The sequence below is a fragment of the Nyctereutes procyonoides genome, unplaced genomic scaffold, assembly GCF_905146905.1.
Source record: "Nyctereutes procyonoides isolate TBG_1078 unplaced genomic scaffold, NYPRO_anot_genome, whole genome shotgun sequence".
In the NCBI taxonomy this organism is placed as follows: domain Eukaryota; kingdom Metazoa; phylum Chordata; class Mammalia; order Carnivora; family Canidae; genus Nyctereutes; species Nyctereutes procyonoides.
Genome location: NW_026575049.1, coordinates 59,588,108 through 59,603,909, shown reverse-complemented (window position 1 = coordinate 59,603,909; position 15,802 = coordinate 59,588,108). Strand labels below are relative to the sequence as shown.

At 32.8% G+C, this 15,802-nt stretch overlaps 1 protein-coding gene and 1 non-coding gene across 2 annotated transcripts in view; one reads left to right on the top strand and one right to left on the bottom strand.

Moving 5' to 3' along the window:
- FANCL (FA complementation group L) overlaps positions 1-15,802 on the top strand; it is an 87,084-nt gene that overhangs the window by 38,576 nt on the left and 32,706 nt on the right. The window contains exon 7 of the mRNA XM_055328183.1: positions 5,665-5,733. Coding sequence (XP_055184158.1) covers positions 5,665-5,733 — 69 coding nt within the window. The remainder of the gene's footprint in view (positions 1-5,664; positions 5,734-15,802) is intronic.
- Positions 11,671-11,774, bottom strand: LOC129512273 (U6 spliceosomal RNA). Its single transcript, XR_008665010.1, has one exon. It is a non-coding gene; the product is annotated as a U6 spliceosomal RNA (small nuclear RNA).

The window sequence follows — 15,802 nt, the reverse complement described above, 5'->3', positions numbered from 1 at the left end:
AAAAAATTTATTTTGGAAAGCTCAAAAAATTCACTCACTAGGTTTCCAAAAGCCTAGAGATAATTTGTGTCACTCTTTTAGTGCAAATTTGTTCAAAACATACACTTCATAATAAAGAAATATTACAAATAAGATTCAGCAGTCTCAAAGTACCTTGCTGGTCATTTTTGTAGTATTGTACAAAGAAAGTTTCTACCATTCCAAGTGAAGTTTCACTGAAGTCTCTTGTCTTCAAGTCTTGTTATGAATTACATTTGTAGTTCTTGAAAGATCTAAATGTGAGACAAGATTCCATCAAAATCCCAGAGGAGAACTCAGGCAACACCCTTTTTGAACTTGGCCACAGTAACCGGAGAAGGACAAACAGTGTATGTTCTCATTCATTTGGGGAATATGAATAATAGTGAAAGGGAATATAAGGGAAGGGAGAAGAAATGTGTGAGAAATATCAGAAAGGGAGACAGAACATAAAGACTTCTAACTCTGGGAAATGAACTAGGGGTGGTGGAGGGGGAGGAGGGCGGGGGGTGGGGGTGAATGGGTGATGGGCACTGAGGGGTACACTTGACGGGATGAGCACTGGGTGTTATTCTGTATGTTGGTAAATTGAACACCAATAAAATTAATTTATAAAATTAAAAAAAAATTTGTAGTTCTTCCTCTGAGCACCAAACACTCTTCAAACACATCCATATGCATACCTTTTTATTCCTTGTTTGGGCTGAAATTTTACTTCTGTATTTTAAGAATTTGCAAAGGTTATACCTCCATTTATAGACACTTTACAAGCTAGTGATCTACTGTTACTAATTTTATTGGCACAAAACATAGCTGTTTTGTCTTTTAGTTCTAGATTGTGAATTTTGAAAAATAAGTAGAATAAGCATGTTCAGCATATTAACCATTTACTTAGTAATCACTAGGGACACATTAGAATTTGAGAAAACCAGGACATTTAAGTTTTTTTATTGTTCTTAAGAATCATCAGTCAACTCTATTTCAGAAGATTGTAGTGATGAAAGATCAATTGTGTTGTCCGTTTTAAAAATGTGTCTGGCATTTAAGCTTTCCATGAGAGAAAATTAATATATAAAGCTGAACTGGGTGACACAGAAAAGTTGCTATCTTATGGTGCCTCTTTATCAGACAAGTTGAGAAATGACTCATTCTCTTTTTCTTACACACAGAATATTCAGGTATAACTTTAAGATTTATGTGTGATAAGTGTTGAAAAAATTAATGGGGTAGAAATCTTGTAAAAGAAGTTACTAGGGTATTTTTGTTAAAATGAAAGAAATTTTATTTGAGAGAGAGAAAGAGAAAACATGAGCAGGGGGGAGGAGCAGAGGGAGAGGGAGAAGCTGAGCAGGGAGCCCAGTGTGGGCTCAATGCCAGGACCCTGGGATCATGACCTGAGCTGAAGGCAGACGCTTAACCAACTGAGCCATCCGGGCACCCAGTTTTTTTTTAATTTTTAAAGGTGTGCTTTGTTCTTGTTTCTGTTTTTTTTTTTTTTTTTTTTTTGATGGCTTTATTTTTATAAGCTTTACTTTTACAAAGGAGATTCTCTGTCTAGAGCTACATCTATAAATTTTATTATTAATTCCAGTTAATGGCAGTAGTAGTAGTATTGAGAGTAAGGACATAGCTGCTTGTATGGCCCAACTTGTTTGCTTTTTCTTATACCATTTCAGGGTAGATAAGGTGACACTTAATATTTCTGTGAAGAATGTTTTTAAATTTTTGCATCATTGATAGTTGTGAAGCACTATTATGGATGCCCTGGCAAGAGAAAAGAGGAAGCTTTATTTAAATTAGGAAGGAATTAAGAAAAAAAAAATGCATCAAAAAAAAAAAAAAAAACAGGGATCCCTGGATGGCTCAGTGGTTTAGCGCCTGCCTTCAGCCCAGGGCGTGATCCTGGATTCCTGGAATCGAGTCCCACATCGGGCTCCCTGCATGGAGCCTGCTTCTCCCTCTGCCTGTGTCTCTGCCTCTCTCTCTCTCTCTCCCCCCCCCCCGTATTCTCATGAATAAATAAATAAAATCTTAAAAAAAAGAGTGGAAATGAATGAATCTTATGTTGGTATGATTTATTAGAGTCTTTAATTGTCCATTTTGTTCAATTTTCATAGACCAAAGTTGTATTTTAGATATGGTAATTGCTTTCTTTAAGAGTATTTGGGTCTGGGATTGTCAGTTAAAAACAGTAATAGTTGAAGCTATATGTTAAGAATATATAGTGCAAAATCACAATTCAAACTAAATTTTAAAGGTCAAGCTGATTTTTAAACCTTAATGCAGGCTTATTATTATAAATATACAAACCTTTATTTCTTTTATTTGATGTTTTTTTATATATATGTAAAGGAACACATTTTTTTTCTTGAATTCCTGTTCTCCCAATTTTGCCATTACTCCTCACTGTCTCCAATCCTGAAAGAAAACATACCAATTTTAACGAAACACTATTAAAAGTGAATTTATAAGTAAAAAATATATAATAAGGGAAATAGTTTAATTTTGTCATTTTTATAGGCGTATTTTTATGCAGCATTTATAATACATGCTGAACTATGGGATGGAACAATTATCTTTTCTTTAAAAAACAAGTAGATTAGGGCTTCTTTAGCTTTGGCAAATATCAGAACTACTTGAAAAACAAATCGCGGATCTGTTTCAGAGGCTGGGCACTCTGTGTCTGCTGGCCATTTTTATAATTTGCTGCCGTTTGTATGTAAATAAACTTTGAGGAAGTGTTACTGCGTAGATGGTCCAATTACGGAAGAGGTTGGGTTAAGTATTCCTTAGAACAATATGCTATGGAATCTAAAAAATACTGTATATGACAAAAATATTTACTTAATACTATAATTGTTTTCTTTTGTAGTTATTGATTTGATGGATTCAGGTGAGATTTGATAAACTGTATGTTGATTAAAAATAAACTTTTTGAATTAATATTCCTTTATGTGGAGCTTTCACTATTTTAAATCAGACTGCTAAAGTAAAACTTGGCCAGTTAGTCTCTGGTTTTATATATACCTATACAGCTTACTATTGAAAACCACCTGGATTTTAATAGTTATTTTACAATATTGCATTTAGGTATCTATGTTAGTTATACAATACAAATGATTCTGAAATATCTAGGGTGTTATTTCTTAACTCATGTTTAATTATCTAGAAGTATATCAGTTTGCTTGTTAGGTTGTATACAGTTATAAAGTTTATTGTATAAACAAATTTGGGGGCGCTTGGGTGGCTCAGTCAGTTGGGTGTCAGTCTTTGGCTCTGGTCATGAATTCTGAGTTCTGAGATTGAGCCCTGCATCAGGCTCTCAGGGAGCCTGCTTCTCCTGTTCCCACTCCCCCTGCTTGTGACTGCACTCTTTCTCTCTCTCTCTCTGTCAAATAAAGAAGTAACATCTTAAAAAAAAAAAAAGCGAAATTGATCTTGAGCATGAATATAATAAACATATACAATGTATTTGCATTTAATTCGTAATAGGTATACGGTAAAGCCACCTACAAATCAGTCTAATTTGTTATATACATACTTATATGTCTGCATAATTACACATAAAAATATGAAGATGTCATCATCTCAGGAATTACATTTGACTCATATATATGGGATCACATTAAATTTATTATAACCTGCTTTTTTGTTTAACTCTTTGTAGGTCTCTTTTTTTTTAATATATTTTAAAGTCTTTTTTTTATTTTTTATTTTTTTTATTTATTTACGATAGTCATACAGAGAGAGAGAGAGAGAGAGAGGCAGAGACACAGGCAGAGGGAGAAGCAGGCTCCATGCACCGGGAGCCTGACGTGGGATTCGATCCCGGGTCTCCAGGATCGCGCCCTGGGCCAAAGGCAGGCGCCAAACCGCTGCGCCACCCAGGGATCCCCCTGTAGGTCTCTTTATCAGTATATGTGTACTATTTTCTATACTGAATCCTATTTGAATGTAGGATCATATTCTCTTTTAAAATAATGTGCTGTTTGTACTAAATGTCTTCCAAAGTCTTGGATATTTTACTTTGTTCATCTGCTCTAAATACAGTAAATATTACCTTCATATTTTTACCTAGATTGATAATTTAAGTAAGAGTTGATGCTATTTAGTGTCAATATGAGTAGGAGATAAAAAGTAGCAACTCAAAATGAAAAGTATTCCATTTTTTGACCCATGGATGTTTCAAGTGTGCATTATTATTTTTATAGAATCTTAACATGTTAGAGGGAAAAGAAACTTGATAACACTTTTAGTTGAATTCCATCAATTTTACATATCAAACAGTGAAGTTAAAATGACTTGTTCAAGATCACACAAGTTAGCTGAACTGGAAATCATAGAAAGTTAAGGTCTCTGCACTCATTTGAGATAATCACATGACTTGTTAAAGTGGCATAGAGATTGTTTCTGTTGTGATTATAGCAGTTACACTCTGAAGTACATCATCTGATAGTTTGAATTGTAATAGAGCTCCCTCAGTCTCGGCTTGACCTTTCTCTTTTTTATTTTTCTTCAAATTGGAGCATTATTATATTTTTATATGACTTCCTATATATTTGCTTTTGTGTTACTAGTTCTGTTCTCCAGATAACCATCAGTTGGAATATAGGTTGATAAGTTTCTTTTTATAAAACCACTTAGTATAACTATTTCTTATCAAAACATTGACTTCAGACGGGCTGATGTTTGCTAAATACTAGTGATAATTTTTAGAACCCATTTGCTTATTCATTGAAGTAGTAAAAAATAAGAGGCTAAAGAAAGTGAAAGTCTAAAACTTATTTTAAACATTTTGTCAAATGAGAGTTTTCCCAAAACTAATCTTCTTTTAGTAAACTTTGCTTTTTAATGAAAAGAAATGAGTGTTCTTTAATTACATGTGACTTTCAAGAATCTAGAATTAAATTTTATAGCAGTTATGTTGTATAATTCTCTAATAAAAAAATTGATTTTAAGAAAAACTGCCTTTTGTCTTTCTTAACTTAGACACCTAATTTGTCCTTAATGACTATCACTTTTTGTGTGAAGCTATTGAATTAATTTTCTGTTTATCAACCATGAAAAGATTTTTCTTAAAACTATTATTTTTATTTTTCCTTAATAACCAGAAGACATTTCATTGTTTCTTTTTTTAAATTACATTCTTGCTAAGAATAATTGCTTTATTGTGGAAAATACTTCTTTTAATTGATTGGTACTTTTTTGTACACTTCTTGGCTCTTTTAAGAGATGCTGCCTTTTTACGTAGTGACTGAGACTGAGATTAAATTTTATGTTGAAGGAAATGAAATATCAACCAGTTTGATCTCTCATTTTAAAGATAAACTGAGATTCTGTGTGGTTCACCCCTCAGTTTACTGTTAGCAGCTGACCTGAAACTGGATAATTCTCTATTCTTTACTCAAAGCCTGTTGCTTTGGCAACCCAAATCTCCAAACTTTGTACTTCCTGAGCATAAGTTGACTATTAATCAGCTCTTGACATTTTCTATAATAGTAGAATCAAAATATTTGTTTTTATTTTTTTCAAAATATTTCTATACATTTGCATTTATAATAAAACGTTTCCTATTCAGTTTTTCTAGAATACTTCATGTGAAATTGCCATACAGCAAAAATCACTTAATTTTATGCTTTTTCATAGTACCCTACAGAATCACCAGATTGTGTTGTGGATTTTCCTGTTTCATTTTCTGTTTCCTGGACACCACAGGTAAGTTCTTAAATTTATTTTTAGTAGCTAAAAAGCATTTTCTATCATAATTGGTTATAGATTATAGCCAATATAGCCATTATAGTTTAGAAAGCCATATATATATATATATATATATATATATATATATATATATATATATATTTATATATTGTAAGCATTTATTTATAAGCAGAACTTTCAGGGTGCTTTTTTTTTTTTTCATATTTCCTAGTAGGTAATGTCTACTTTTTCCCTCCCCTCACACATAAACACACCATTCAGTCTTTAGATGTTTATACCTCATATTAGATAAATATGAAGGTCTATTGACAGAAATTTTCCTTTGAATTTAAATTGTAAAGAACTCTATAAAGCAATAAGTGGAAGTTGGGTGAATTTTTCAAATTGCTAAAACTGTTAATGGCATAATATCAGAGAATCTTTTTCAGAGGAGAATGAGTTATACCTGAAAATACAAATCATTTACACACAGTTTTCATTGTTTTAAAGTGATTGTTCATAATTCATCCTTGAATGTAGATAATATTTTTGTATGGGCCTTTTGGAGCATTCATATTTTGTATAAAGAATATAGGAGAATCTTTCTCCTTCTGTCAGTTTTAATTTCTCAAAAAGTTGATATCTAACAAGAAAATGAAATTAGAAGTACACCTTGTAAATGGTTACATTATGTAGATGGATGGTAGTATGATATCAGTGGTATCAACATCAACATTATGTGTGTGTGATTTTTCAAGATCTGACAGACTGGTGGTTAGATTCAGGGAATAATCTAATGATGACAGGCATGGTCCTTCTTTCACCAAGTAAATTGTGGCAATTGGATGCAAAATGGAAAGAACATTTTTGTTCTTGTGCAAAGAGGGGAAAAAATTCCTACTGACATTTTATAAATAATCTCTAGAGGTTGCCCATATTTTTTAAATGAAATTTTGATAGGGTCAAGTGAAAATTTATGCCTACTATTTTAAGTATATACATATAGTAATTGTATATGAAGTTAGTTTTTAAAAATAGGATTTAAATAGTATCATGTAGGTTCAAATGTCATTTTAATTATCCCTATATATTAAAATTTATTTTCATATTTTTTCTTTAAAAACAACTGTCTCCCTCCTTTCAATGGAAATTGAGAAAGCACAGCAAAGTAAAGGAGAGGAAAAACCCTGTAATTTGCTTTTGGTATTTTAATATATATTATAAATACTTAAGAAATACTGTGTTCATTTTTTTAAAAAAAAGAAGCCTTTCCTCTTTTTAAAATACACATTTTCTATTTGGCTTTCCTCTTTTTAAAATAAACATTTTCCTCTTTTAAATATAAATTCCCTATTAGACTCTAGAAACTTTTTGTTTTATGCGAGATTATGAGATAACCCTATACCTAGATTGTATTATTCTTTCCAGATATGCTATCTCTACATTAAATATAATGTGTATCAAAACTGCAAGTCGAAGACTGTATTTTTGATGAGTTTTTAGTGTTTTCAGTGTAGGTAACGCTGCAACTTTTTCCCCAGTTTTAAATCTGTGAAAGAGTTTGCATCTCCACAAAAAGACTGTTTAGCACTTACCTTTATTCTGTCATTTAGCAAAATTATTTTATGATTTCAATATGCTGGAAAATCTCTGAGGATAATTTCTTTCAAATTTTCTGTCCCTGTTTAATACCAGCTCAATGCCTTGCACATTTAAGCATGGGATGAGTTTTAGATTTAGTTAGCAAGTTTTCTGTTTTGTACTAGCTCCAAGAAAATAGAACTGATTAGTAATAATTGGAATGTCATAAATTCTATTTTTAAATTAAAGAATATACTAAAATTCTTAGTAAAGCACAGATAAAAATTTAGATAACCTTTTCATCCACAACTCAGATTTGAGTTAATTTTTTGTCACATTTGTTTCATTTCTAGCGCTTATTTCTCTCTCAGGAATAAAATGTTACAGGAACAACTAAGACTTTATTTCTCTTTTCCCTTTCTTACTCTTTCTTTCCTTCTCTCCCTTTCTGGAGGTAACCACCTCTTTGAAACTGATGTGTGTGCTATCCTGCCTATTTTTCCTACATTTGTTCATGCCATATTCTAGAATTTGGTTGCCTGAATTTTTTTAGGCAGCACTGTTTCTGAGATTTATCTGTGATCTTTGCACATTTAGTATATCAAATGCTTTTTATAGTTCTATTATTTTGACTCCGCCAGTTAATTTATCCAATGCCCTACTGATAAGGTTGTTCACAATTTAAGTTGTACTCTAGTGAACATCTATGTTTCCTTGTACACGTGTCAGTCTTTTAGTATGGCTTATGCTTAGAAATGAAAATGTTGGATTGAGGAGACTGTACCTCTTTGAGATTACTAAATATTGCCACATTGCCTTCTCACATTGGTTGTATAAGTTTATATCCCTACCCAGTAATGCATGTGTATCTACTTTTCCAGATCCTTTCCAAGTCTTAGTCTGACCTTAATTCTTTACAAAAATTGAAATAATTCTTGTTTTATTTATAATTGTTCTTATTTAGATTTTTTTCTTTATTTATAAGCATTCCTTTTTAATTTGGATATTGTTACATAGGGTGTATCTTTTCTCTGTAGCATAGTTTTATCTTTTGCATGTAATCTATTTTGTCAGAAGTTTAATTTTCAGTATGGTCCCGTTTTATCAATTTCTTTTTGTGATTTCTGCTTTTTGTGTCTTGAATGAGAAAATCATTTTATCTTGTTCTGAAAAGATAGTTTCCTATCATTCTAAAAGTTATTTTTTTTCATATTTAAGTAGGAGATAGGAATCTTATTTACACTTGCCTACTTTATGTATGCTCAGATAATCTGGCTGTGTCTTTATTTGTGTAGATCTGGGGGTGATTTCTGTTTTTCTTTTACATTTGCCATTAAAATTTAGAAAAGTTTCAAAATATATTATTTACTTACTAGTTTAGAGTCTGGCAGTACACCATAAGCATTTTGATAATACTGCTAGTGGTATGAACTCTTGAGTCTTTTAGACATAAGAGTATTGGCAATATTAGTTTATGTTTTAAAAGTAAGCAATATCAGACTACTTTGCTGTGTGTGATCTGTTTTCATTGGTATGTTGGAAGCATTTCTGCTTGTGAGAGTTATTTTTTCTTAGCAATTTTTAAACAGTTGTGGTTCTTAAGCAAAATAAATGTAGTCTAACAGCAAACTTATATTTAAGACACTGTACATAAGTTCCAGATAATTGGTTAAAAAAAATCCTTGTCTGTTTTTGTTTTGTATATTTCCTCTTTGGATTCAGTGTTTCTGGACTTTAAACTTGGAAGATCTTTATTTTCCTTTCTTTTTTGTGAAATAATAGGCATGGCTTTGTGGCATCCATATTAAAAATGGGTAATTTTCCTTATGGTCCCTGTCTTCCTGCTGGGTTGATAATGTTTTGATGTATTTTTCTTTTGCTCTGATGAGAGGTCTGCTGCTGCTGCTCTGACATATTCATTTGGATGAATAATTATAACTTGCACAATGTCAAGCTGAAGATGGTAGGGTTTTGTGCGTCATGACAAGCCTAGTAGCCAGTGCAGGTGTCTCACAGCATGATCAGCAACAGCCAGTGTATTCTGGCTCAGAGGAGACATTTAGAGTAGTAAGAAATCAGCACCAAGGGCAAGGCTGCTGCTACTACTGCTGCCGTGATCTGTGCCAAAGAAACACAAAGTGCTTCTCAAAGACAAGTGACTACATACCTCTTTTCAGATATTTACTTTGCTTACCCAATAAATTTTCTTTTATAGATTTAGCATAAAATGTAAGAACATCTCATTTTTATCTTATCTTTTTTATCTTCTAGCACCACAGATCCTCCATGTATCTTTAACAACCTGCTCCATTTTGGACTTTTACATACGGATCATATATGTGAATTTTGTTGACTAATGATACCAGAAAATACTCTAATGTAAGATTTTAAGTGCTCTGATACTGGGGTATGTAAGAACAAAATTAATTTATTCTAGGTCACTGACCAACCCTAAATAGTTGTTAACTGGGGTGCCTAGGGGGTGCAGTCAAAGTGTCTGACTTGGCTTCAGCTCAGGTCATGATCTCAGGGTCTTGGGATCGAGCCCTGTGTCAGGTCCTGCACTCAGCATGGAGTCTGCTTAGGAAAAACTCTCCCTCTCCCTCTGCCCTTCATGCCTTGCTCTCTTTGGTATGCACATGCACTCTTTTTCTCTCTCAGGTAAATAAATCTTTAAAAAAAATATTGCTGTTCCACATGTAAATGTGCCATTAAGTGCAGGTTTGGTAAAGTATCCTTGCCATGGCTGTTGGAATTTTCAGATTTGGTATAATATAAAAAGCAGTGGTCTTTATATATATATATTTTTTTCTTTTTATCATAGAAATCTCCTATTCTTAGAATAATGCCGTGAATGCAAGAACAGTAAAATTAATAATGAAGCCTCTGACTGATAAGCCGATGGTGAATGAAGAATTCATGATTAAAGGAAACAGTCCTATTACATAGCAGGGAGCATGATCCATTAGTTAGAGCAGCAGACTAGCAGTTGGGTATCTTAGGTTCTGTTTACAGTTCAGTCATTGACTTAATTGTATAATTTCAAACAAGTTGTGTGACTGCCCTTTGCCTCAGTTCATATGTGTATGGAAATAATGAACTTTTTCTTTTTTTACGGAGATGTTAAGAAAAATAAATTTGATTTAAAATAAACAGTGTGGGGAGGGTGGCAGAAGAACCCTCAAAATCCACTCTAAGGATCCTGTGGAACTTCTTTTTGACCCAATACTAGATTATCTTTTGTTTCATTTATCTCTTTGCTATCTTTGTTGGAGAACTCCCAGTACTAGACTTTTTTGTTCGTTCTTAAGTTGGTTAATTAAATATGCTTTGGGTGCCTGGGCAGTTTTATTGTTGCCATAGTAGTAATGTTTAAAAAATACATCAAAAGGACCAAAAAGACCTGAAGGACCAGAAAAGAAACTGAATACATTATTGAGGTCATGTGATAAGGTAGGAGGAGTATCAGTGTGATCTATTGAACTCAGTAACCTATTAACCACCTATCTTCTTCTTTTTCAATAATGTATTTTAAAAGTATTCTGCACTGATTCTTAACAAAACAAAACAAACCCTCCCCCACCCCCTAGAAAACGACAGTTGAGAAAAATTAAGGAAATATCCAATCACCTTTAATGCCTTCATTTAGAATTTGGTTCTCATTAGAATAGCTTTGAAACTATGCTTGTCACTTAAAATATTTGTTTTTAAAACATCATTGATAATGTTTTGCATTTATTCCAGGTATTCCTTAGAATTATTTAGTTTTAATTACAATTAGGTTTACATTTATCCATCAAATTAAGAACTGTTGTAGACATAACCAGTTCCTAGATTGTGAACACATTTATTTAGGTCACTCACTTAAGTAGCAGTGGTTTCCTAATCTACATTTTGCGTATTTTTGTTGATTTTATTCCTAAATAATTTAAAATTTTTTCTTGCTACTGTGAATGCTTTCTTAAAAAACTCATATTTTGTAGTTTACCATGTGAATATGGGCAAGCTATCTTTTTAAAGTTATTACTTTCATTAGAGTTACACAAGAAGATATTTTAAAGAGTTAGGTTACAGGTTTTTTTTTTTTGTTGCTGTTTTCTTTTTAGACCAAAGAGCATCTCCTTGCCTCCTTCCCTCCTTTTTCTCCTTCTGTGGGGTCAGTGACTTTTGGTGTTATGATATTTATATTATTACACGCTCTTATAATTATACTGCCTTTTGTTTGCTTGGTGTTTAGCCATTATTATTATTAACTTTCCCATATAGATGGATTTGCTATTTTTTCTACCTGTTCCCACTTCACACACATGCATGCTTCCTATCTACCTGTTTTTCCCAAATATATATCTTTTATTTTTATTTAATTTTTATTTTTTTTATATGGAATGCTTCACACATTTGCATGTCATCCTTGTACAGGGGCCATGCTAATCTCTATCTTGTTCCAATTTTAGTGTATGTGCTGCTGAAGTGAGCACCCAGTTATCTTAATTTTGATTATATCAGTACTCCATATTCACATTATGAAAATGTATGTATACTATGCAGAGATAAGCCATTTAGTTAACTATTATTTTTCCTTTGTTACCTTGGTTTTTGTTATTCCTAGAGTTAACCGTTATCTTACTTTTCCATTTCTGTAGTTTTCTCTATACATAAAACTCTTTCAGACCTCAGTTTTTCTCATTACTTGTCTATATCTTAGCCATCTATATTAGGTTTTCCCTTGGCTTTACTTTCTGGGAAATTTCATGAGACTTACCTAATAACTTTCCTGTTGAATTTTTTTTACTTTTGTCATGTTAATTTTTAAGAGCTTACTTCATAGTTGTACATTCTTTTTTTCTCCAGAGATACTATTTTTCCTTCTCTGAGTAGTTTCTGTTTCCTTGAGTTGCTCTTTTTGTGTGTGTGTGTGTGTGCTTACAATCTTTGTATTTGCTTGTGATTAAAAATCAGATATAAAAAGTTGTTTGAAAGCTCTGAGTGCATAGATGGGGCTTGCCAACTGTGAACTTTATTGTAAAGTCATCTGACTATATCTCATAATGAGGAATGCCAAATGTCAATACCTTTAGTTCTTTTTGAAAGATTGATTGGTTGGTCTGATTTCTTGGAGAAGACTCTTCCACCTTTCTGTTTTTGAGCAAGCAGAAAACATTCCTCTGAGGTATAAGTTTACCAAGGCTGGTGGACAGGAAATCACAGCCTGAAGCACTTAACCTGATGGCATCTTCTGTTAGGGCTGAACATCATGTAGCTGTTGAAGGCCTGCCCTGTAAGCATATCTCTTTATTATCAAAGAGCAGGTAATGAGGATAGATTTGAAGCTAAGAGGCAAAAAATGGTATCCTAGTTATCTTTGGTATTTTCAGACTTTTAAATTTGGGCCATTCTTAGTTATATATAGTGGTAATTTTTTTTCTTTTTTCCTCAGTTTTGTTTGTTGCTGATGTATATAAATCTATTTTTTAAATGATTTTCTACCTAGTAGCCTTGTTAAACTTTTATCTAATAATTTATCAGTAAATTCATTTGGATTTTCTATGAACATAATTTTCTACGAACATTTGTAATGGCAGTTTCATTTTCTTCATTCTCATCTGTACAGCTATTTTTTTTGCTTTATTGCTCTGGCAAGACTTTCCAATACCATATGAAATATAAAGAGTAAACCCAAGCATTCTTATCTTGTTCCAGACCTCAAAAAAAAAAAAAAAAAAAACTTAGATTTATGTGTCTGTATTTCTTGTACTAAATTCCTTTAACAATAATTAATAGAATTTATTTCGATTTCTAGTTTGCTGAGAGTTTTGTTGTGAATGAAAGTTGCATTTTATCAAATATATTCTTTCTGTTAAGATAATCAAATTTTTTTCTCCTTTAATCTGTTAATGTGGTGAATTAAATGTTTGATTCCTTACTGTTAAGCCAGTCCTGTGTTCTTGAAATATACTCGTCACACTGTATTTTATATTTATCTATTGCTCACACACATGTGATCTCCAATGTATATTGTATATTGCCAGATTATATTTCTTATTTTTTTTAGGAATTTGCACCTATGCTTATATGAGCAATCCCTTTGTTTTTCTGCTTCCGAATTTTGTTTGTGTTGTCTCTCCAGTTCTTCCTGTTTAACAACAACTGTGATAGATGTGTGTATTTAGTTCACTTTCCTTACCTAGTAGCTTTTACCCTCTTTTCATAGAATACTAAATGTGTAGTTAATACTTTATTTGACTTCTGTTGTATAAACTAGTTGTGAACATGAAATGTTCAAATTTTTTTTTATTGCTTTCACCAGTGGGCTACTAGTTAAATAGAAGTATTGAAATTTCTAAATAAGTATGTGAAATATAAATGGGGTTTCACATTTCCAACTATTGGCAAATAACAATAGAAATAAATCCTTTTATTTTCCCACCCATTTCTTTAATATGGAGAGGATTAGTATGGGAAGTTCAGGGTTCCTTGGACCTTCATAGGGTTAGTAAGAAGAACTTACAGAAGTCTACTAGGGAAGTTATATCCTATTTTTAGTGCTTTCTTAGATGAAGTTGTATAGCTGCCATGGTCAAGTCTCTCTTAATAGTTACCTTGAAAAAGTACATAAACAGAAAAGCAAGGAGCAACATTTTTCAGTAGGAAATAAATGTAACATACATTTATTATCCACCATATGTGGAGCACTGAGCTGGATTCTGAGGCTGTTAAGGTGAATAGACAGGTGAATCCTAGGTGAATACCTAGGATTGGCTTTCAGGATTAACTTTCGGTCTGATGAGGCAAGAAATATTTTAAAAGATAATTTCAGTAAAATCTGTTGAGTGTTTTGATGAGCCGTTTTGATAAGGTAAAGAAGATGTAATCTAACCTGATGTGGTCAAGCAAGTTTTCTGGATAAGCTATTAACTTGAGCTCAGTGTATTTTTAGGAATGAGAAGTTAGGCTTGGGAGGAGAGATGATACTTCAGGAGAGAACTGCATTAGCCAAAGAACAAATACATGAAATTATAGGAGATGATGCATGAATTACACAGCATTTGGTACATTTTGGTCAGAGTTAGAGATAAGACTGGAGCTTTTGCTAGAATTAGGCAGAGCCTGGTGTATAAGCATACCTTGATTGTAGTTCACAGATAATGGTTGTTTTGTTTTTTGTTTTGTTTTGTTTTTTAACAGATTGAAGGTTTGTGGCAGTTTTGCCTTGAGGAAGTCTGTTGGTGCCATTTTCCAGTAGCATTTGCTTACTTTGTGTCTCTCACATTGTGGTAATTCTTGCAGTATTTCAAGCTTTTCATTATTATTTGTTATGATGATCTGTGACCAGTGATCTTCGATATGACTATTGTAATTATTTTGAGTCACTATGAATTGCACCCATATAAGATGGTGAACTTAATGTATGTGTTTTGACCTCTGTACATACTTCACATTGGCCCCATTTCTCTCCCTCTTCTTGGCTGTCCTCTTCCCCAAGTCACAAAAATTTTGAAATTAGGCCAATTAATATGCCTGAATGGCCTCTAAGTGAGAGGAAGAGCCACCCATCTTTCACTTTAAGTCAAAAGCTAGAAATGATTAAATTTAGTGAGGAAGGCATGGCAAAACCAGGATAGGCCAAAAGGTAGGCCTCTTGAGCCAAAAACTTAGCCAGGTTTTGAAGGCAAAGGAAAAGTTCTTGGAGGAAATTAAAAGTGCTACTCCAATGGACACACAAATGATAAGAAAGCACAACTCTTTGCTGATGCAACGTTTCAGGAGCCTGGATAGAAAATCAAACCAGCCATGGTATTCTTTTAAGCCAAAATCTAAACCAAAGCAAAGCCTTAATTAACTCTTCAGTTCTGTGAAGGGAAAGAAAAGGTGAGGAAGCTGCAGAAGAAAAGTTTGAGGCTTGAGATTGGTTCTTGAGGTTTAAGGAAAGAAGTCTCTGTCTAGCTTAAAAGTGCAAGGGGTAGGAGCAAGTACTGATATATAGAAGTGATAGCAAGTTATCCAGATCTAGCTAAGATAGTGAATGAAAGTGGCTTCACCAAATAATATATTTCCAGTGTAGACAAACAGCCTTCTGTTGGAAGAAGATGCCATCTACGACTTTCAGAGAGAGAAGGCAATGTCTGGCCTCAAGGTTTCAAATAACAAGTTGACTCTTGTTAGGGGCTAATGCCACTGGTTACTTTATGTTGAAACCAGTGCCCATTTACCATTCTGAAAATCCTAGAGCTCTTAAGAATGATGCTAAATCTACTCCGCCCATGCTTTATAAATGGAATAACAAAGCACGAGTGACAGCACACTTATTTACAATATGGTAAGAAAAAAAAGAAAAAATTTTCTTTTAAAATATTACTACTCATTGACAGTGTTACCTGGTCACCCAACAGCTCTGATGGAGATTCATGTTTTCATGCCTATTACACAACATCCATTCTGCAGCCTATGGATCAAAGGGTCATTTCAACTTTCAAGTCTTATTTAAGAAAGAAATTTGTAAGGCCAA